Source organism: Alligator sinensis, unplaced genomic scaffold (genome assembly GCF_000455745.1).
Source record: "Alligator sinensis unplaced genomic scaffold, ASM45574v1 scaffold1131_1, whole genome shotgun sequence".
Taxonomy (NCBI): Eukaryota; Metazoa; Chordata; order Crocodylia; family Alligatoridae; genus Alligator; species Alligator sinensis.
Window position 1 is genome coordinate 189,596 of NW_005842218.1, and position 21,344 is coordinate 210,939.

At 45.4% G+C, this 21,344-nt stretch overlaps 1 protein-coding gene across 1 annotated transcript in view; it reads right to left on the minus strand.

The window, feature by feature from the left end:
* The window catches only part of CFAP46 (cilia and flagella associated protein 46), a 175,991-nt gene that overhangs the window by 100,251 nt on the left and 54,396 nt on the right, over positions 1–21,344 (minus strand). Inside the window, 6 exon segments of the mRNA XM_025208066.1 lie at positions 1,475–1,694; positions 3,590–3,802; positions 9,667–9,800; positions 10,059–10,204; positions 11,467–11,597; positions 13,006–13,129. Coding sequence (XP_025063851.1) covers positions 1,475–1,694; positions 3,590–3,802; positions 9,667–9,800; positions 10,059–10,204; positions 11,467–11,597; positions 13,006–13,129 — 968 coding nt within the window.

Sequence of the window (21,344 nt, forward strand, 5' to 3'; positions counted from 1 at the left end):
TTCCACATTGCTGAGGTGGGGGGGGTGTGTGGCCAGGCCCCCGGAGGATGCTCTGATTTGGGAGGGGTGCCCTCCTGGGACCAGCAAGGGCGCCAGCAGGGAATTGATAACACAGCATTTAGCACCCCATCAAGAAAACCAAAGCCTCTCTCATTAGTTCAAGCTCTTCTTAAACAACTTTTTCCAAGGAAGGAACAGAGGGACATTATCAGCTGACCTGTTGACTAGCTCCAAAAAGCCCTAAGTGGACACTATCCTGTCGGTCTTAGACAGACACCTCTCAGCATTAGCTAACATACCACATGCTGGCTATGGTCCATTCTGTAGGAGAGGGGAGGGGGGAATCCCTGCTTGAGCAGGGAGTGGGGAGGGGGCAGCCAAGCAGACGCCACTGTGCCTGCAGTCTCTGCTGGAGCTCCTGCTAGGGAGCATAGGGGTGAGGCCAGCCCTGCTCTGGAGCAGAGAGCATAGCCCAGCGCAGCCCAGGGCTGCAAAGCATCTGTGATGCTGGGGGACTTTGGTTTAAGTTAAACCAGGAAGGAGTCGGATAGACATTGCATAAACTGGTTTGACTCAAATCAGTTAAGCCTGATACTACATCCAACCAGGTTTATCTCAAACCAGTTTCAGCCATTTTCAAACTGGTTTATGTGTACTGAACATCTGCTCTGTCACAGGTTTAAACCAGTTTCTGATCACTTAAACCGGTTTATGTGTAATGTCAGTCCTTAGCCCTGGAGTCTGTTGGGTATGATATTCATGTACTTGCATCTGGTAAGAAATAAGATATCTGTGCAAGTTTCTTGAATAGTTTGACTGCAGTCCATTTCATTTGGCTGAGGATGGCACTATTATCAGAGGGAGGTAGTTATCATTTTTCCAACCCTATTCCCTACCCTTTGTATTCTAATCACTGCTTTCTATTTAGCAGCTCCATTTCCTGCAATCTCTTCACAGTATCTGATGAAGTTTACAAAAGCTTATGCTATATATCACAGATTTAGTCTATAAAAGGTGCAAATATACCATGTCCTCTTCCTGACTTCAGGCTAACATAGCTAGCTACTTCTGTCACAACATAAACCAAGAGATTTCAAATAGGAATCCAGTGTCAAAAACAACTTGACTGTTGTAACCTTTCTGAGCTTTCTGCAATAGGAGAATTGCTGTATTATTTTTCTGTAGTTAAGTGAAAGCTAACAGCTGACATGTTCCAAGGTGTGCTTCAAGTCTAAAAAGGTTGAAAACCACTGCAATAAGGTATAAGACTAAAACACACTAATTCTTGACTTCAGCTGAGCTGCATTTGATAAAAAAAACTTGTGTGCGCAAAAGGTGCTGGGGAGGAAAAGATACTGAAAAGGATGGTGGCTTCATATGCTGTTATAATTTCTGAACCACAAATTTCACCACAATCCACTCCACACAGTTTATGAAAGCAAAGATAGGAAATGACATAATGAGAACTCTGTACCTCTATTGCTGCTTTGATATCAGAATATCTATTGGGATCTACTGGCAAAGACTGGACAAGGTTTGTTTTTTCAGGTCCTTTTGTTGCAGTCCTTTTATTATCACTCGTTGCTGTATCTATATTTTTCTTTTCATCAAATTTCACAATTGGTTTTGGAATCCACAAAAGAATTAGGCCTCGAGCCAAAGCATTACATAACATAAGTAAAACAACAATATTCCTGGAAAATGGGTAGTGGGGGAGTGGGAGGGGAAAGTGGGAAGGGGATAGAAAAAAAAATCCACAAGTGAAAAAAAGGATGGGGAAAATATAATTTAAGACTTCTTCACATTATCGCTTTGTAAATGAGTTTACAAAACATATATGTAAAATAACTCTAAAGGAAAATTTCCACAGTAAGGGGAAGAACAGTGAAGAAATATTTAAAATACATGTTAAACTTAGATGAGTTTAGCTTGCTCATTTCCCAAAATGTTTTTATCCAAAATGTTGTACATTTACAGTACCCCTTGTTTTATGGAGAGTGTTCTGTTTATGAAAAAAAATGTCCATGACATCTACAAGATTATCATCTTTCAAATATCAATTTTATTAATAAGGGAATGCCTATGAAAATAAAGTGTATTTTCTTATGAGCTAAGCTGCTTGAATTCATCCTGTGAAATTACATTGTGTGTGTAATATTTTATTTTCCTCCTCAAACAGTTGCTGAGTTGCATACTGGCAGGATTTTTTTTCTAGGGAAGCACAGATCAATATATGATTGAGATGTTGCTTATGACACTGTTTCAGAGTAGCTGAGTTGTCTAGGTTATCAACTTTTTTCCTGTTAAAATGCATTTTGCATAACTACATGGCACAGATTCTGAGGGTTCTGAAAAAAGTGACTCCCAACAAGCCATCCAGATATTTTCGTTGGAGAAGATTACTAACCCTGACAACCTGGAAAATATGTTTTTCTGTAAGGACCACTACAAACGAACCTACGTAGGGCCCCAGAAGCAACAGATTTTTCATCTATACAGTCATTTATTCTGCAAATTGAACTTTTGGAGTTGTTTTAATGAGTTTGCTAAACCGGGTCTCTTCTTTCTGTTTTGCTGCTTCTAGTACAAAGTTAGTGTTAGGTGGGTGGCCACTGTCCTATGCACTAGTGATTGTGGGATTACCATGTCCCTTTTGGGAAATTTGATTTTATCAACATATGCACCTCTTCCTTTTCCCATACTTCTGACATTTAATTGCGTTTACTGTAAATAAAGAATTTCTGGGCCCCAAGATTCTCTCCAAGTAGCCAAAATAAGAATGGCAACATGAGGAACGAGCTCGCTTTTATACAGCAAATGTACAATAGCATTAGCTTTATTCCTGTTCTTGGGTTTTTTTGGTTTCAGTGGCAAGATATTGTTCTTAGTACCATTTTCGTACCCTGTGTTTTTCCACTTAGCATGTTCAGTGAAAAGCAACTGTGATTTAATCTTAGGTTTATAGATACTAATAAGTCTGTCTTTAATGATGATTTAATAGAAGTAGCAATGTTACATATTTACAGTCAACCCCTGGACTGGAATAATTACTATGTGTTTCCCATTTAATTTTATTTTTCACCATTATTTTGAATGTTACATCTAGTAATAGGCTAGAGTCACTTTGATTATTAAATATTTACAAGAGACAGGATGAATTAAATTTGTGAGCAATGGACAAGAAGCAAATACATTTCAGAGCCTGATTCAGTGAGCCAGTGCCCCAAATATCTCCTTTTGATTAGGCACAGCTAAATGCTGCTATTGCAGGTACTTCTTCTGTTAGTACAAAGTACAAAAAAGATCATAACAGTTCTGTTCATTTATTGCTTAAAATTAACAGGGTTTATAATGGCTAGAGCAAGTGGTACAAAGGTTGCATTTTAAAACCAGTAATCTATTACACTAACCCAATAAGAGGAAGTAGCTCTAATGAAATAAAAATGTAATATATATTTCTTCAGTACTACTATGTAGACACAGCAAAAAGTGATTATACTGGTGCAAAACATTGTTAGTATTTTTTAGCTTCACAAAAGGGTTAATATGAAAGATAAAACATATAAACAAACTCATGCAACATACTTACCCACAATGACCAGTATTCTTGACTGCACTCAGAAGAGTCTGCAGAGATTCAACAATCTCTCTCTGTCTTCCTGAGGCTATAAGATGCTTATTGTAATTTAAGACATACACCACGGTGTTATGAACAATCCAGGCTTCATTTAACTCCTCTCCTATCTCTGCAGCACGCAGAAAGTTTTCCATTGCATATTGGGATAAGTGGTCTATCCACAAACTGTAACATTAATATTAAAGAGCTATTATTTCCAAGGCACAACATCAAAAAGTATGGATTACAAAAGCTGGGACATGTAAGGCCCTAAGCAAGACAGCTTGATCTTCCAAAGATTTTTAACTATTTTGTACAGATATTTAAAAAAGAAATAGATGTGCAAAAGGAGCATTCAGTATAAAGAATATCAGTCTCCAGCACTCTGAAAAGCTCCTGACTTTAAAACAACAAAAAGCAAATAATGTATTCCATAATCTAAACCTATGCTTTCCCTTCCGTGCTCTTATAAAAGCAGACATGAATCCATGCTTCAGTTCCAGAGCCCATTACAAATTGCAGGTATAAACTGTAATTGAATATAGATTTTTAGTGTTGGCTTCACTCTCCCGGGATCCATATCTGCCTTGTCTGAATAGCTACGTTGAAGTAGGACCTCCCAATCTGGCAATTCTCTCAAAGAATTATAGATCTTAAAGACAGAAGAGACCATTACAATTATGTAGCTTGGCCTACTACAGAACAGTCTACAGAAAACATCTACATGCATTTCTTCATGAAACACATAACTACTGTTCTTTCAGCATTGTGCAGGCTCATAATTACATTTCCTTCTAGGCTGAGTACATGTATGGTTGCTGTACATCCTGCTGGTAGGAACCATTCACAACTAAGTGCATACTCTTAGGGTATGTACAGACATTTGAGGAGGTTGGGGGAGGTAGGGTGGCCATTGGTCCCGTTTTATATTAAAACATCCTATTTTTAAACCCTCTGTCCCATTATCATGGCATGGGGTCCCCAGGGATGGCCATGATACCCCTAGGGCTATGCCAATCCTGCCCCACAGGCACCCTCTTTCTCGCCTGCTACGTCTTGCTGGTAATTCTAATAAATCGGGAGGCTGCAGTTGAATTTGTATTCTGGACACAGTGTTGATGGACCCCACCGAACCCTGTGGGTTCTTAGATCCCTTTTGGGTCCCGCTTCAAAATGGGTGCCTCACAGGATACTCTCAGCCATATGGGCTAAATGCGTGACTCCAAAACCACCCCTTTGCCACGCCCAAAGCCTCACAGATGGTATTTAAACGTTGTCTCTCCTGGGGCCTTGCTATAGCTTGGCCTCTTGTCCTCACTGGGCTCTCCGCAGCCCCGTCTCTGCACCACACCCTGGTGCTAGGCTCTCCGCAGCCCTGTCTCTGCGCCACACACTGGTTGTGGGGTCTGTTCACCCCCTTTGGCAGTGCACCCCCTGGCGCTGGGGTCTGCTCGTCCCCTTGTCACTGCGCCCTTCTCTGGCGCTGGGGTCCCCACACCGTAGTGGGCCCCCAATGGGGCCTCCTCCTTCCCCAATAGCCTCGGCCCAATCCACCGGTAAACCAGCAACTAAAATATAAGGCCCTGGGCTATAACATAATATAAACAGTTCAGGGTGTGCTCTGTCCCTTTAAAAAGTCAAGCCCCCCCCGCCCAGCACTAAGTGCTTTGTAGGTGGGGTTACCTGGTGAGCTCCTGGAGCCCCATTAGCCCTATATGCAGCATATCAGGTAGCCACAGCGTCTCTGGGCGGTTCATCCCTGGAGGCAATTCTTCCCCTTTGGCTGCTGATAGTGAACTGCCCTCTTGTCCCAGCCCCGGGGTTTATGTTTCCAGGGCTCTGCCTGTTCCGGTCAGCTGACTGGCTGCAGGTATAGGCTAACTCCCTTGTTAACCTGTTGCCATGGTATCCCTGCACCTGCAGGGTTTCTGTCTGGCTCTTAGAGCCCTCTTCTTAGGCAGCTTTTACTCTTATAGGAGCAGGCACCTTAGTGCCCTGATGCACCGCTGTCCATTTCTAATGGGACTAGACTGCAAAAAGTCCTAGTTTTCATGTCAATCACTTGTCCTTTTGATTCTATTGGCTGTGCAGAGCTAGAGTGCTGCATAGCCAGGAGGAGCAGAGTTCTGAGCCAGGGAGGGAGGGAGGGAAGTGGTCTTTTTCTGGTGGCCCTGCCCCTTGTTGCTGATTGGCCAAGTGGCCCCACCCCTCACTGCTGATTAGTTGAGGGGGCCCACCCCTCACCAAAGGATGCCCTGTATTATGGGGATGTGTCAGTGGCCACCCCAGGGGGAGGTCAAATCAAGTTAAAAATGGCCACCTGATCTAAGGTAAGTCTGGATGAGGGAGGTGGAAGTGGAGTCCACAGAGCGGGTTGGTTGGTGTCTGGAAGGGTTTGGCAGGATTGGGAGAGGCAAGTGGGGTCTGAGGGGAGTTTGGGGGTAAAAGGGGATCACAGGGAGGGCAAGTGGAATCTGGGAAGTTTTGGCAGGATTGGAAAGGCTAGTGTAGTCTGAGCGGGTCTTGATGGGATGGGAGAAGCTCTGTTACATCTTCCCTGAACCAGGGGCTATTTTTAGCCCCCTGACCCTTCCACTCCCAGATGAACAACCATTCCTCCAGCAAACCAGTCCCCCTGATCCCCCTTCCCCACCCCAACTTACTTCCTCAGCTCCTGGCTGAGCAAAACCAGCACCAAGAGTGGCTTGTAGGATCAGGGGTTCGGTGGGCTCAGGGAGGAGGTTGGCTGGTCTGGGGTGGGGGAGGGGAAGGAGGTGTTGTCTGGCTGGGGGTGGGGCAAGGGGCTGGGGGGCTAAAAACAGCCTGGGGCCAGAAGCGGGGAGGGGAGGGCGTGGGAAAAGAAAAAGCACAGCCCCAGGGCCGGGACTAGTGGCAGGGGTTTCCCAGCCTCGGGGGCTGTGTTAGGGGCTATAGAGAAATTCAGTTAGAGCTGTCTTGCCAGACTAGTCTAAGTTAGACTACATCCAAAGTAGGGTTAGCTTAGATTGGGTTGGCCATTTTTAGATGGATCTAATCTTCCTGAACTTTTGTACAGTTTTTACTTAGATTGATCTAACTAGGAGGCTAAGTATAAGGTCTGTACCTGGCTGAACTAAGTTTGACCAGGTGGCCATTTTTAATGTGACCTAACCTCCCCCCAATCTCCCCGAGTATCTGTATGTACCCTAGGTGAACCAATGTAATGTGTAGCTTTAAAATTGATTTACAATTACAACAAAGCCCTATTTAATTAACTGCAGCTCATTTTTTTGAATATTTTGTTCAATCCTAATTCAATACCCACATACTGTATGAACTTCAAAGTATTTTTAATTACATACAAGAAATGAATGTACAAGACTATTTTTCTTCTTGTCAAGTTTCAATGTCAGCTTTGTAGTCAGTAGCAGTCATAATAATCTCAGTGAAAAGATCAATAATTTCTTACAAGGGAATAATCAGAGTCCTCTGCAGGCACTTCTGAGATCTGAGGGGGGTGACAACAGAAAAACATGACTGGCTTCCCTTTGCTACATGATGCTCTCCACCTGGTGAGTTTGAGCTACCAGGCTTTTGAGCTTAAAACTGAACTGAGTAAAACTTCAGACTGAAGAGAATCTCCCTGGTAGGAGTAGAGATGAAATACTCTTCTCTAACATGTACAACTTTTCTAAGGAATAGGTCCAGGTGGTCACAGAATGTTCCGACATCTGCACTAAGAAAATGGAGCAATCTTTTCAAATGTGTGCATATATATATTCACACACACATTTGAAAATGTCACTTATAATAAAATGTCACGTATAATGTCACACACACACACACATTATATATATATATAATGTTTTATAGATTGACTTGAGGTTGTGGCAACTGCAGAGGCTGTCCTGTTACTGGAAGGCAGAAAAGATGTGGGAGGCTTTTCAAAGGAAACTAAAGCCATTACATTTCTATCCTCCATTCACAGTCTATTGGATAGAGCACTTAATTCACTTCAATTTTTTTGAAAATCCCATCAAAAACACATGATAGGATTCTGCTAATTGGTATATGTATACTACTATCAGAGATTGAGTTCTATCCACAAAATAACTTGACAAAAGTAGCTGTAAAAAGCTAATATGCTTTTTCTTAGAGAAGGTCATCTGCATCTGAGAAGTCCAGTGAACCTTATGTAAACATTACTGATATCCAGGTATTCCAGAAAATGATTAAAATCATCATAAAGCTGAGGGGAGCACTAGCTGAAGTTAATCTAGATAGTCTTTATGAATAAAAGCACAAGTCCTAAAAATGTTTCTGTTAGTTCCAAAAGTAGCAGCCTGTCCCCTCTGAAGAACTCATTTTTATAAAAGACAAAAAGGAGGACCTGAGAAATTAAAGTCTCATTACTGCATGGGGAAAACTAAAGGGAACCAGGCACGTTTAGCTTAAAGAAAACAATTAAGGGGAGACATTATAGTAGTCTCCAAATAACTGAAAAGCTGCACCTCTCTTGGTGCCAAGGGCAGGATGTGAAGCAGTGGTTTTAAGTTGCAGCTAGCACAGGGGTGGGCAAAATGCGGCCTGCGGGCCGGCTGTGGCCCACCAGGCCATTTTATCCGGCCCGCGGGGTCCTTAAAAAAATTTAGAAAATTAATATTTTTCTGCCCCTGGCTCCCTGTCATGCAGCCCTCGATGGCTTGCCAAAACTCAGTAAGCGGCCCTCTGCCCAAAATAATTGCCTGCCCCTGAGCTAGCAGATTTAGATTAGACATCAAGAAAAATTTCCCTGTTGTTAGAACAATAAGACAATGGAATAGATTGTCCAGGGAAGTTGTGAAATCTCCTTCATTGGAGGTTTTCAAGAGGAGTCTGGAGAAGTATTAGGCAGGGGATGGTTGAGGATTCCTGCAGAGCGTTAGACCAGATGATCCTTGACGTCACTTCCAATTGTTTGATCTACACTCACCCTATTTCATCATTATTGTTGTAGGTTTTGTAATATACTTTTGAAACCCTCAATTAGGTAGCCTGGATTTAAGATACCCAAAAGACTGCTACATCTTCTGAGACCTCAATTACCCATGACAGCTCTGCTCCTAAAAAACAATGCAACTATCCTCTTTCACAGTGAGCTTCATGATTATAGGAGAAAATGTTTTAAAACATGGCATTTGATTATGGAAATCAACACATGTAACTATGACTGCCTTTACTTCCAAGTAAAACTCAGTAACTGTATCTATCTTTCACTCTTTTTCACATAGAAACAAAAAAAAATTATCAGCACTTATAATGGTAGGTAACAAAAGAAAAAAAGAACAATCTTCTAAGTACTATTCCTCATGTACTCCATTCAAATGAAGGTAACAGATTAGTTGTTTCAAATTGAGTTGTACATTACGCATTATTTATACAACGGGCGCTCAACCTTCAGCTTGTGGTGCTATGTCATCCGGCCTGACAGCTCTGGAAATTTGGTGGTAGAGAAACAATAGTACCACTCCCCTCCTGCCATATCTCTGGACCTTTGGGGAGCCCTGGGCCCTGTGCACTAGATGGGGCACCTGATTCCAGCATGCAGGGGGCCATAGGGGGTGACGCCAGGCCCCCAGAACCCAAGCTCAGCATATGGGGGTGGGAGGGGGAAGTTCTAGGTCCCTGGAAGCCAAATCCAGTGTACAGGGGGAGGGGCAGGAAGGAGTGGTGCTGGGCCCCAGGGCCTGATCTGGCCCATAGACAGGTCCCGTGCCACTCATCTGGCCTGCAGGGCCAAAAGGTTGAGCACCACTGATTTAGACACTTTAATATTATTATAGTGATTTAAGAGTTTTATATAGCTACATATAGTATGAAACATGAAAGAAGCCAACTCAGAAACAGTCACCTGAAAACCTCTTCCTTTAGCTTCTCCTTTTTTCAATAGAACCTAGGCTTTTGAAAATGAACCATTCATAAGGGATGGGTTTTACTTTAAGAGACAACAACAATTTGAAACCATCTTCTGGATGTAATGAAACCAAATTTGCCAACATTCCCAGACCATCTTAGCAATTAAAGAAAAACACCTGTATGTTATCCATTCTTGATCCTGTTCAGGAAGTTTTGCAAGGTATCCTGGGGAATGCTGGCTTGTATCCTGAGGCAGGTCAGCATGATCATTGAGTTGAACACCTTGTAATCTTAATAAATGAATAATTGCCTGAAAATGTACAGAAAAATATGACTGACTATCTAACATCACACTTTCTTCAAAGCCTCAAATTGATACCACATGCAACAGTATAGCTCTGTCAAAACAGCGTAATGTAACCTATCAAAAAAATTAAATTAAATCCCTAAAATTTTTCAGATGCTGAAGATGCTTCATTCCTTAAGATGAATACGTAATGGTCAAGTATATATAAAGCCAAGGCTAATGAGACAAAAAATGAATGTGACAGTTTTGTAATTTACTAACCTCTGCATTAATGAACCTTATTTCTGCTAATGTTCTAAGTAAGTCTTTTTCAAAAGAGAATGATTTAAGAGGCAAAGATGATTCCAATTGCAAGCTGTCACCCTGATTATCATCCATCATAATTATACTAGGTTTCTTCTTTTGAGCTAAAAGAAAGGAAACTTCAATTATTATTTATATTATATAAACCAGGAAGATTCTTCCACTTACTTCTAGTATGAGAAAAAAACATCTAGTTACTTTAAAGCCCACAAGAGATGCAATAAATTCACATTTACAATGACTTCCCTCAAAAACTTTGTTTGTTACAGTTTACTCCAAGCCAGGCTACCTTCCTCCAGGCTGGGGATGCATGGGAGACAAGGGTCGCATACAGACATTCATTTCTATTGGTAAAACATTCGTAGAAATTCTTACCACTAGAAAAACAAGTCTGGGAGCTGGAGCATAAGTAAGTTCAAGCTCCATGCTGGAGAGCTTCATAGGTGAACTCTCCAGGCAGGCAATACTAGAAGGCTGGACCCTAGGCCATCCCTGCCCTTGAGAAAGCCTATTAATTGATAGTTTGCCTTCTCCCCTGCTCAAGTGGCAGTTGGCAGCTACTGAAAACAGAGTTACATACAGTATTAGGCAGCCTAATACTTTGCATATTAATAAAATGATACAATACCCATTTTTGCAGACTCATATAGGTAGGCCCTATTTTGTTTTATGAGAGAGACAAAATATTTTCATGATTAAATATTCAATCTCAAAACAATTATTCCAATTGTTGAGCCCCAGCTCAAGTCTGGGATCGTGCCCGGTATGCAAAGGCCAATAAAGATACCAGGGGTGAAAGTATAAAGAAGATTTATTGCTAGCAATACAAGGTGCAAGCGGAATAATTTCTCGTAACAAGCACACAGATTCTTAATTATGAGCATCTTTTATACAGGAGTATTGGACCTTCATAAGCATTCTTGTTTGCTAATTGGTTATAAAGGAGTGACGCAAGGAGTTCTTTACTGAGCATGTCTCTATACCTGTGTTTTAGCTATGTGACTCATTTACATACATGTATGTTTCATTAGCATACTTTCTCCCCACCTAGGGGCGTAATTTTTAGTATTTTAATGAGCTCTTTGCCCTAGTCCTCTGATTCTGCTTTTGTTTTCAAGCCTCCTTTATCTAAGACTGTCTCCTCCTTATCATTGCAGATGGGCGTTAGTTACATAACAGAGACTTTTGCTTGGGCTTTGTATAGTAGTTTCTAGGTCAAACCTCACACAATGATGTCAAAACAAATTTAAATGAACTAATTTGCAGTCTGTGACATTACATTGAATTTTTTTTCGATCACAGTAAAGCCAAACTACTGTGCCATAAATATATAATGACAAATTTAAAATACAATGTATTACCTTACCCTTCATAGATTTTGGTACCTTCTTCAACTGAGTATCATCATATAAGAGACAGAATCTACATGCAGTCCGGCACACATCCCAGACCTCTTGTTTCCGAGCAACTTTTGCCAGATCTGCCCAAAGACTAATTCTATCAACAAAAACATACACAAACAACTCTTTTTGTTAAATACATTTATTTCTTAGCATCTACATGAAAACTCAAGTTAATTAAAAATTAATATCAAGAAGATTTTTAGAACCCAGTAATGCTTGTCATCATTTCAGTATTACTAAATTTGATGTAATCTTTTTATCAACAGTAAATAAATTTTAGAAATCAGAGTACCCAGTTTTATGTTAAAGTTCTAAAAAAGGAACCAAGTTATTGAAGTTATCTTATAAATTTAAAATCAAGAATAACATCTGCTTACATAACGCTAGGGGAAAATAACATACTAAAGTTTGGAGCCTGATAGTGATGTGGTCCTATTGTGTTGTGGAATAAGAATGCTGTGCATCTTTGCCCCTACTACACTTTGTGGTCACTAGGGGCTTGCCTTGATTGAGCAACCAGGCTTCGAAGGAAAGAATGAACAGGCTTATTAGGAATGCCATTCCCTGGGCAAACAACTGAGTGGAAAGGGGACAAACGTGATGAAGGATGAGATAGGGAGAAAAGTCTTATGTGTTCCCCCATATGCCAGGCAATAAAGCTGAATGTGAGGGAAGGTGGGAAGTATAATGTGTCTGGCAGTATATAATTAATGGAAGCTATACACATGACACACATTTTTGGAAATACAAATAAATGCATCTCTTCAATGTTGAATGCTTGTCTTTCAAGAAAAAGAATGATTTACTCTCTCACATAAGCATGTATCCTAGTGTCCTGCAAGGTTACAAAAAGGGTGCAGACACACTAGATTTACTACAGAATAAAATGACCACTGACACACAACACACAGACCTACATCAGTACCAGAAAATGAGGAGTAACTATGCACTGATGTAAGTTAACCCTACATAAAAGTTGTGTGTCTGCTCCCCTAGTTTTTCTTAACCTGGTGTAATTCAAACCATCCTCCCTGCCATCTAGTGCCCAGGCACTGTAATAGTATCCAGTGTGAGCAGCTGGCTTGGGGGAGAGCGGGGGCCTCATTACATGCCCTTTCTGTGGAGTAAAGTCCAGAGTAAATTTCTTAGTAAAAATGGTGTTATATGCCCACACCTTAAAAGATTTTGATAAAGCTTCACTTGTACTTCCAGATCTTGATCCTGTGAGTTTGCCTTCATTTAAACACCTACTTATCCCATTAAATTCAACAGCAAGAGAGAGCACATGGTAAATATATTAACAATGAACCAACATCCACTTGAGTTAAACATGGTGTTAAATGCTTTGTAGTATTTGGATCAAAGAGCTCAGCCCCTTACAAGATGGAGCCTCAGGTAATGCTGAAGTATAAACAATTGTACATTTCTTTTTGGCAACAACAAAAGCACTCAAAGATTTTCTTTCTTTTTTCCCCTCTTTATCTCCTTTTTTTTGTGATTACCTTTCTTTGTCATTTCTATGTCCTAATCGTTTCAGATGTCCATCAGCTTTCTCCACACTTTTAATATGATGCTGTGCTTTTGCATGGAGATAACTTATTTTACTCCTACTTTTACCTGAGGAAACTTAAATGGAAAAAACAGAGCACAAGATAATTATAAAATATAATACTGCATGTTTCATATCGTGGAGTACCTTAATGATATAAATATTATAAACAGTAGCATAAATTAAAATAAGAAGGTACTCTGGATAAACAGTTCTGTTTAGAGCTAGCGTTATAAATGACATGTTCAGTGATTGTCATGCAACACTGCATTAGTAGGAGTGTTGCCAGCAGATTGAGGGAAATTATTCCCCTCTATTTAGCACTGGTGAAGCCACATCTGGAGTACTGTGTCCAGTTTTGGACCTCCCACTACAAAAAGGATGTAGACAAATTGGGGAGAGTCCAGAAGAGGGCAATGAAAATAGGGGCAGAGGCATATGGCTTATGAGGAGAGGCTGAGGGAACTGGGCTTATTTAGTTTGGAGAAGAGAAGACTGAGGGTGGATTTAATAGCAGACTTCAACTACCTGAAGGGTGGTTCCAAAAAGAATGGAGCTAGACTGTTCTCAGTAGTGGCAGATGACACAACAAGAAGCAATGGTCTCAAGTTGCAGCAAGGGAAGCTTAAGTTAGATATTAGGAAAAACTCTTTTATGAGGAGTAAGTAAAGCACCAGAACACGATATCCACAGAGGCTGTGGAATCTCCATCCTTAGAGGTTTTTTAGACCTTCTGGGTACGTCCACATATGCAGGCACATGTGCTCGCAGCAGCTCAAATACCAGCGGCACAAATTTGTGCTGGAGATTTGTGCCTCAGCACATGTGCCTGAACATACACTTTGGTGTGGGGCAAACTGTTGTCCTGGAGCAAACTGACCCTGCCCAGCTCCTCCCAGATCTGCAGCCAGAGGGAGCTGGAGGCTGAGGCCAGCCCCTTTGCTGGCCCCAGCAGTATAAAAAACTGCTCTGGTGAGCAGCTCAGGGCTACTTGACCTCAGGAGCTTCTGTGGCCTCGTCAGTTGATGTACTGGGACACTAGCCCTGTTGTGCCAGCTGGACTGCTGCAGCAGCCCTGACCTAGAGTGCCCCCTGCCCCTTCTACCCACTGCAGCAGTCTGGCAGCAGGGGCTGCTGCCTGGCTGTGACCTGCTGCCACCTGCTACAGCTTTCGCTCCCTTGGACCTGCAGCCCCATGTCTGCACACTTGCCAGACCTGGACAGGGACCGCACGGCCACCTGGGCTCTGGTACAGGCACTGCAGCAGAGCTGCCTGCACCTCTGGGCCAGCTGCCAGCGGGCCGTGGCTGCAGTTGGCCTTTGTACAGCACTGTTGTCATGTCTTCTGGTGCTGCCGCTCTGCCATCTAGGCAGCTATCGCCCGGAAGATGTGCTCACTGCAGCGACCTGCTTTGAAATGTCAAAGCATGTCCTTCTGGCCCCAAATGGCGAGGAGGTCAGCCACCTCATCTCCCCTCCAGCTGGATCCCTGGTGCTGGCCCTGGGAAGGCTCCTCTGCATGAGTCCCTCCACTTGCCTCACTAGCAGAGATCCTGGTGTTCCCAATTTAAAAATGGCAAGTTCTCTGATAAAACCCCCCAAATTCTCTCATGAAAATATCCAAAATCTTTTTTCTCCCACAATTAAACTGAAGCACCACTATATATAAAAAGATCAGTTGGCCAATGTTTTATTCATATATTTACAATTTTAAAGCAATTTGGAAGCCTAACAGTGCCTCTATCATCATCTCAAATGAATTCTAGATATGTCTACATGTTGGCATTTGCTTTTGGTTTTTCTGTCATAGAAAAATAACAGCTGCCCCTGTCCCCTTCACTCACCAGGAAGTGGGGAGACTGGACCCACAGCTGCTTTGTGCAGCTGAGCAGCAGATATGCCAGTGCCCTGCCCCTAACTCCCAACCCAGAGCCCCACCAGTACTCCTTGCTCCTGACCCGCAGCCCCTGCCTGCACTCCACTCGCTCCCTCCCAGCAGAAGCTCTGTCCCAGCACCAGGACATGACTCCAGCTGCAGCTGTCCCATCCACTGCTTCGTGACTGTGAGCTGTGCCAGCCCTTGCTGTTCTGTTCCCTGCACCTGTGCCCAGGCCCCAGTGACCCCCCATGCTGTTCCTGGGAAGTCCTTGACTGGGGCTCAGGGACTGGGTTGGGCAAGCCCCTTCCCTTCTAGGCCGGCTTCCCCCTGTACAGGCTGCTCTAGGGGAGCAGGGGTGCTTAAGCCCAGCTCTGGTGACCAATACTACCCAAAGCCCTCCCCCATCCCTGACCCCCACTTCTTGCTCACACACACCTCTGCTGAAACCTCTATCCCTTCACCCAGCCCATCACACACTGAAGTGGTTCCTGGGACCAGGATCCCACCCGAGGCCAGGGCTGCATGTTCCAGCACTGGTGTGGGCATGGGACAGGGCTGCAGTGTGGTAATTGCCCCTGCAGCCATGGCTCCTGCCAGCAGGTCTTATCACATCTGGCGGCTGGGCATGAAGGGTATGAGATTGGGGGGGAGGGGGATGTGGGATTTGGGAGGGATGGGGAAGAGGTGTGGGAGGGAGGTTTGTGGGGGATGGGAGGGTGTGTGGGGGGTGTAGGGCATGTTGGGGGTTTAATCGGTGGATTGTGGGGGTTTGTGGGTGTGAGGTTTGTAAGTGGGTATGTGGGGGGGCGGGGCTGGGGAGGTTGTGACATGCACCCCCCCACACACAGTGTGCTGCAGCACCCTCCCCCCAACAGCACCCAGCATCAGGTCCTTGGGGTTCTCACAACAGGCAGAGGCCCCCTGACAGTGCTTTGTGCCACCTGAGACCCAGGGGCTATAATGGTGTACAGAGCCAACCCCACCCACTGGCCTGTACCTTCACACAGAACCAGTCCAGTTCCTACCACCACCCGGGGCTCCCAGCACTGCATGCAGGAGCTGTGCACCATTGGGTCAGGCCAGCTCCTGCCTGTGTGGTGGGCACGTGGAGACAGGAGCCAGCCTGGTCTGATGGTGCACAGCTCCTGCTTATAGTGCCAGGAACCTTGGGTAGCAGCAGGAGCCAGCTTGGTCCTACATGAAGGCACATGCCAGTGGGTCAGGCTGGCTCCGTGCACCATGTGTAGTCCCCAGGTCTCAGGCAGTGCCGTGCGCCACCAGGGGACTCTGCCTGCCATGGGCCACAAGCACTCCAAGGGCCTGCTGTTGGCTGATGCTGCCAGGGTGGCAGAGGCTGTACGCCCTGGGGGCAGGCGAGGGACCCACCCCTTTCCCCACAATCCCTCCACCCCCATGTCCCTGCTTACTGGGGACAGAGCTTGGGTCCCAGGCAGCTCTGGGACACTGCTACAAGCTTTGCCCCACTTCTATTTGTTCCAGCACGCTGAGGCAGAGTGCTAGAGTGTCTCTTTGGAGGTTGCTTCAGGGCATGCTCCAGAAGTGTGCCTTGCGCTACCTTTTTTAGCATGGTTTTTGGGGGGTTTTGATATCGAGATGTCCCAGTATCAAACTGAAAGTCCATGCTGCAAATATGCAGCATGAGGAACTTTTTTTTGTTCCTAGCATGCCTCCTGCAGCTTCTCAAACTACTTTGAGACACTGCAACAGGCATGTGCTTGCTTATCTGGATGAGGCCTCTAAGGGTAGACAAAGCCTTGGCTAGGATGATATATTTGGGGATGGTCCTGCTTTGAGGATTTTAGGACTAGATGACCTCCCCTTTCAACCCTAATTTTCTATCATTCTATGATTTAATACATCTTAGCGAAAATACATTTATCTATAGTAGAAGACCCTAACTCTTGAGGCATGGGTTTTTATTTGGGTTGTTTTGGGTTCTTCTTGGAATTAAAATCCCATCTTTGAAAACTCACAGTTAAAACAATCCATGTGCATTTTCAGTGATGAGAACATATGCGATTCAAAATTAACGTCTGAAACACTTCACATTTGGCTTTATTCATGCTTAGAGCTTCCTTGGAAAATAATCATTCTGCACTCAGACAAGTTGGACTGCAATGGGCATAACAAATGATCTCTATCTACTTGTCTGTAGCATACTTGCAGCAAGACTTTCTGTACTGACATCATTAGGCATGGGATCATATCTGAGCCATAAAACATTTGGACCATTATTTCACGGAAGGACCAATACAGCTACCAAAGAGAAGCAATTCAGTAATTGAAGAAAATTAAACTCTGGTTGCTCTTTAAAATAAAAGAATTATATATAGGTCTATGTTTCTAGGAATGAAAAATAAATAAGCTGTTGCTACCAGATAAAAGCCTGAGGGGAAACTTATCTTCTGAATATATAGCATGACTCACAACTTGTACAATCTATAAAAACTGAACACCGATCCAGACAAGGGTGTACAAAATATTGTGAAGGCACAGTTTGTTCAGTATCAGAATCTAAGCCTCTGCTATGATTAATCAACAAAAAATAGAGCCATGCAGGCACAAAAATATTAGACAAGAAATCAACTGAAACTGATATGTGGAAGAGAAGTTGGGCCCCCAGGTGGAAAATGGCTCCAGTGATGTAAGAATGTCAAAGACATTATTTCTGCAGTATAATGACAAGACAGAAATGCTTTGTACTAGAATACAAGTAACTTGATGTGGCTGTCCTGGAAATTCGATAAGGCAGAACACTGACTTCAGTCTATGGTTGCTGATGTAACCCAAACTGAATAAACTTTAATTTGATCCTCAAGCAATTTACCAAGAAAAAACAGAAACAAATATCTGAACATGGGCATTCTTGACATATACATAAGGACAGATTAAATATTAATGTTAAATAAGAAGGAAAAAAGGATATTCCCTTAAGCACTTTATAAATGCATGCATTTGATCTGGAACCAATTTACTTGTAAGTAAATTACTCATGAGTAATTTACTCATGAGTAATGAGGTGTCTACATATGCATGTGGGAGCAGATTTGTTGCTCCTAGCAGCAAACTGCTCCCACTTCCTGTGGCTCTGCAATGGGCCCTTGCCACCACCAGGGGAAGCTTGAGGCTCTGGCTGCAGACCATCCTGAAGAGGCAGCCCCACTCCTTGCTTCCTGGCTAGCCACTTCCCTGGGCAGGAGCAGTGTGCACAGCACAAGGGCAGTATGCGGCAACTGTCTCATCATCATCATCATCATCACTGTCTCTGCCTCCCAGCGCTATGGCTGCTCCAGTCCCTGCTCCTGGCAGCAATGTCCAGCACCCCAAGCTCCTGCTGGCCACTGCACTGGCCCTCCTGGCCCACTGCACAGAATGCTGTCTGGTCCATGGCCATCTAGGCCCTACTAGCTTCCCTATGTGCAGAGACTGCCTGCCCAGCCATACCATCCCAGGGTCGCTGCCGCTGCGCAACTGCCACCTGGACCCTGTCCTGCTGGCTGGACCCTGGCAGGGATGCCAATGATGTGCTTTCTGCACACTACTGCTGGGGCCACTCTTGCCCTCCTAGACGTTCAGCCCTGCTGATTTTGGGCCTGCTGTGCCAGCCAGGACTGGTGGCTGCACATCGTCCAGCAGATCTGGGATGACAAACAGTAGCTAGAGGTATTCAGGATGAGCTGGGTCACCTTCCTGGACCTCCTGAAGCAGTTCCACTCACACCTAGAGTAGCATTACACTGCCATGCAGTAGCCCCTCCCCACAAACACCTGGCTGACCTTCACCCTGCTCAAGCTGGCCATGCCTGCCAGCCTCTGTTATGTGGGCCATCTCTTTGGCATGGGCAAGGCCACTGCCAGAAAGGCTGTTCTGGAGGTGCACAGTGCACTCCAGCATGTGCAGGGGCACACAGTGCTCCAGGTGCATGACCTCCTGACGGTGGTGGCGAGGTTCTGTGCTCTGGGATTCCCGCAGTGCATCAAGCCCCTAGATGGGACCTACATCACCGTCACCTGCCTGCCTCACAGTGACCGCCCCTACTATAGCCAGAGGGGCTTTCACTCTGCTGTGCTCCAGGCCATCTTCGACCACTGCAGTACCTTTACCAATGCAAGCACTGGGTGGGCAAGCAGTGCCCACAGCACCCATGTGTTTCGGAACGCTTCCCTGCCAGCCCTGTGGAGAGTGAACGCTTTGCACTAGGGGTGCCAGACCTCCAGCTGGGTGCCCATCCTCATTGGAGGCCCCACCTACCTGCTCCTGCCCTAGCACATGTGGCTCTACACCAGCCAGCTGGATCCTCGCCAGGCCCACTTCAACTGCTGCCTGGGCCAGACCTATTCCCTGGTAAGTGAGCCTTTAGCTACCTGAAGAGGTGCTGGTGCATTCTCACTGCCTACCTCAAGTTTGCTGAGGACATCTCCCGGTTCATTGTCACAACCTATATGCTGCATAACATCTGTGAAGCCTGGGACAAACTGTTTCACAAAGCCTGGGAGAAGGAGGTGCAGTGGGTGGAGGATGCCTGCCAGCAGTGACACCGACAGGACCCCCACCGAGGCCCTGGGCCAGCGGGGGGCCAGGGCTCTGGGTGCAAGAGGCACAGGCTGACCACCTCTTCCTGCACTCCCTGCTGTAGCCCACCTGGTCAGCTGCCCACAGATCTCCCACCCCCTACTCACCCCCAGCACCACACTTACCATAGACACACCTCAGCATAATACTTTTTATTCCCTTCACATCAAACAGACCTCCCGCTTTCCCCTACCCAACACAGCCCCTCCACCACTCACCCCACCCACCAACAATATAATACCCTGTACCCCGTGAAAACTATTTACAACAGTGGGTGTCTGCCAGGGATGGCTAGCCATGGGGTGGGGGCACCTAAGGGCAGAACCTGGGGACAGGCGATGTGCACCCCGTTCTGTGGCCATTCCCCCACAGGTGCACACGCCTCAGCAAACCTGGTGGGTGGGGGGCTCGCCCAGGGGACACTGCAGCCACTGGTCCCCTAGCACAAGCTGCTCCCCGTCTGGCAGCCAGTGCCCAGGGCCAGAAGGGCCGGTGCAGTCCTGGGCCCACTGCGGGCAGCTCTGACCTAAAGCTCCTTCTCCTAAAGAACCGAAAGGAAGCGCATCCCCTGGCCTGGGTCACTTATGGTTGAACTTGTGAACTGGTGACCTACTTTTGAGTTGAGTGCATGCTCAGTTGGAGACACGGTTTTGGTGGGAGTTTTCTGAGGTAAAAGTTACCTGTTTGGAAGAGACAGCCAGGTGCCAGGTGCACCAACGCATGCCATGTGCAAGGGGTGAGTGCCGTGTGCGTGGACACATGATTGGCTGTGCGAGTGACTGATAGGTGACACTGTTCGAGTGGTATATAAGGGGCTGATCTGAGAAAAGATCTCTCTCTGTCCCTGACTGATCTGTCTGGGTAAGTGTGAGCTGCAGTTGTGTTCAGTTCTGTGAGTAGCCAGAGAGTCTGGGAAGGCAAAGGCCACCGCAACTCAGTGTGGCTCTGCAGTGAGGCAGGTGATCAGCGGCCGAGCGAGGGCAAGTGTACTGCCAACATCTCATGCTTTCTGTGGTCAGAGTGGGTGCGAGCTGGGATGGCTAATCTCCTGAGTACGTCCTCTTTGAGTGCGAACAGATGAGAGCCGGGGCAGCCGAGTGAGAATAGATGAGAGCTGGAGCACCTAGTTCCCTCTTTGAGTGCCTGAGTTGTTTGTGTGCAGGTGGAGTTAAGTGCTGTGATAAGGGTGTGTCAGCTGCTGTCGCAGTGTGAGTAAGCTGCAGATGAGAGAGCTTATGCTGGTCTCTAGCACTGCCTAGCCTAGGCGCTGTTTTGTTGCTTAGCATCTGCATTGTTATATTGGGGTTTGACCCTTATTGTTGTTATTGATATTGCACCTTGTCTTGTTAATTAATTGTTGTTACTTTGTTGTGTTATATATTTTTAATTACCCCCTCCTCACCACTTTCACCTATATTATTGTAGGCTAATTAACTAATTGGTTAATTGCCTGTTAACAGAGCCCCCCCATCCCTGCTTGCTCCCCTGGGCCAGCGGGCAGGTGGGTGCTGGCCACAGGCATTCTGCCTCCCAGGCCATTCCCATGCCAGGCCAGGCCAGGCTCCTGGCAGCACCTGCTATCACAGTTCTAGACCCTGCTGCCCCCACTTCATCACCTACAGGCCAGCTGCTGTCCTGTGCTTGCCACCAAGCCCGTGGCACCTGGGCTTGGGGGGCACAGGACCCCTGGACTGGAATGAGGAGCTGCCCATGCTCCCCACCTCCCCCCAGGGGGCTTCTCTGGGTGATGCCCTGGGGCCAGCCCCCCCATCCTGGTGCTGCACCCCAAATGTGCCCCTGCTGTGTGTGTCCTGGGTGCT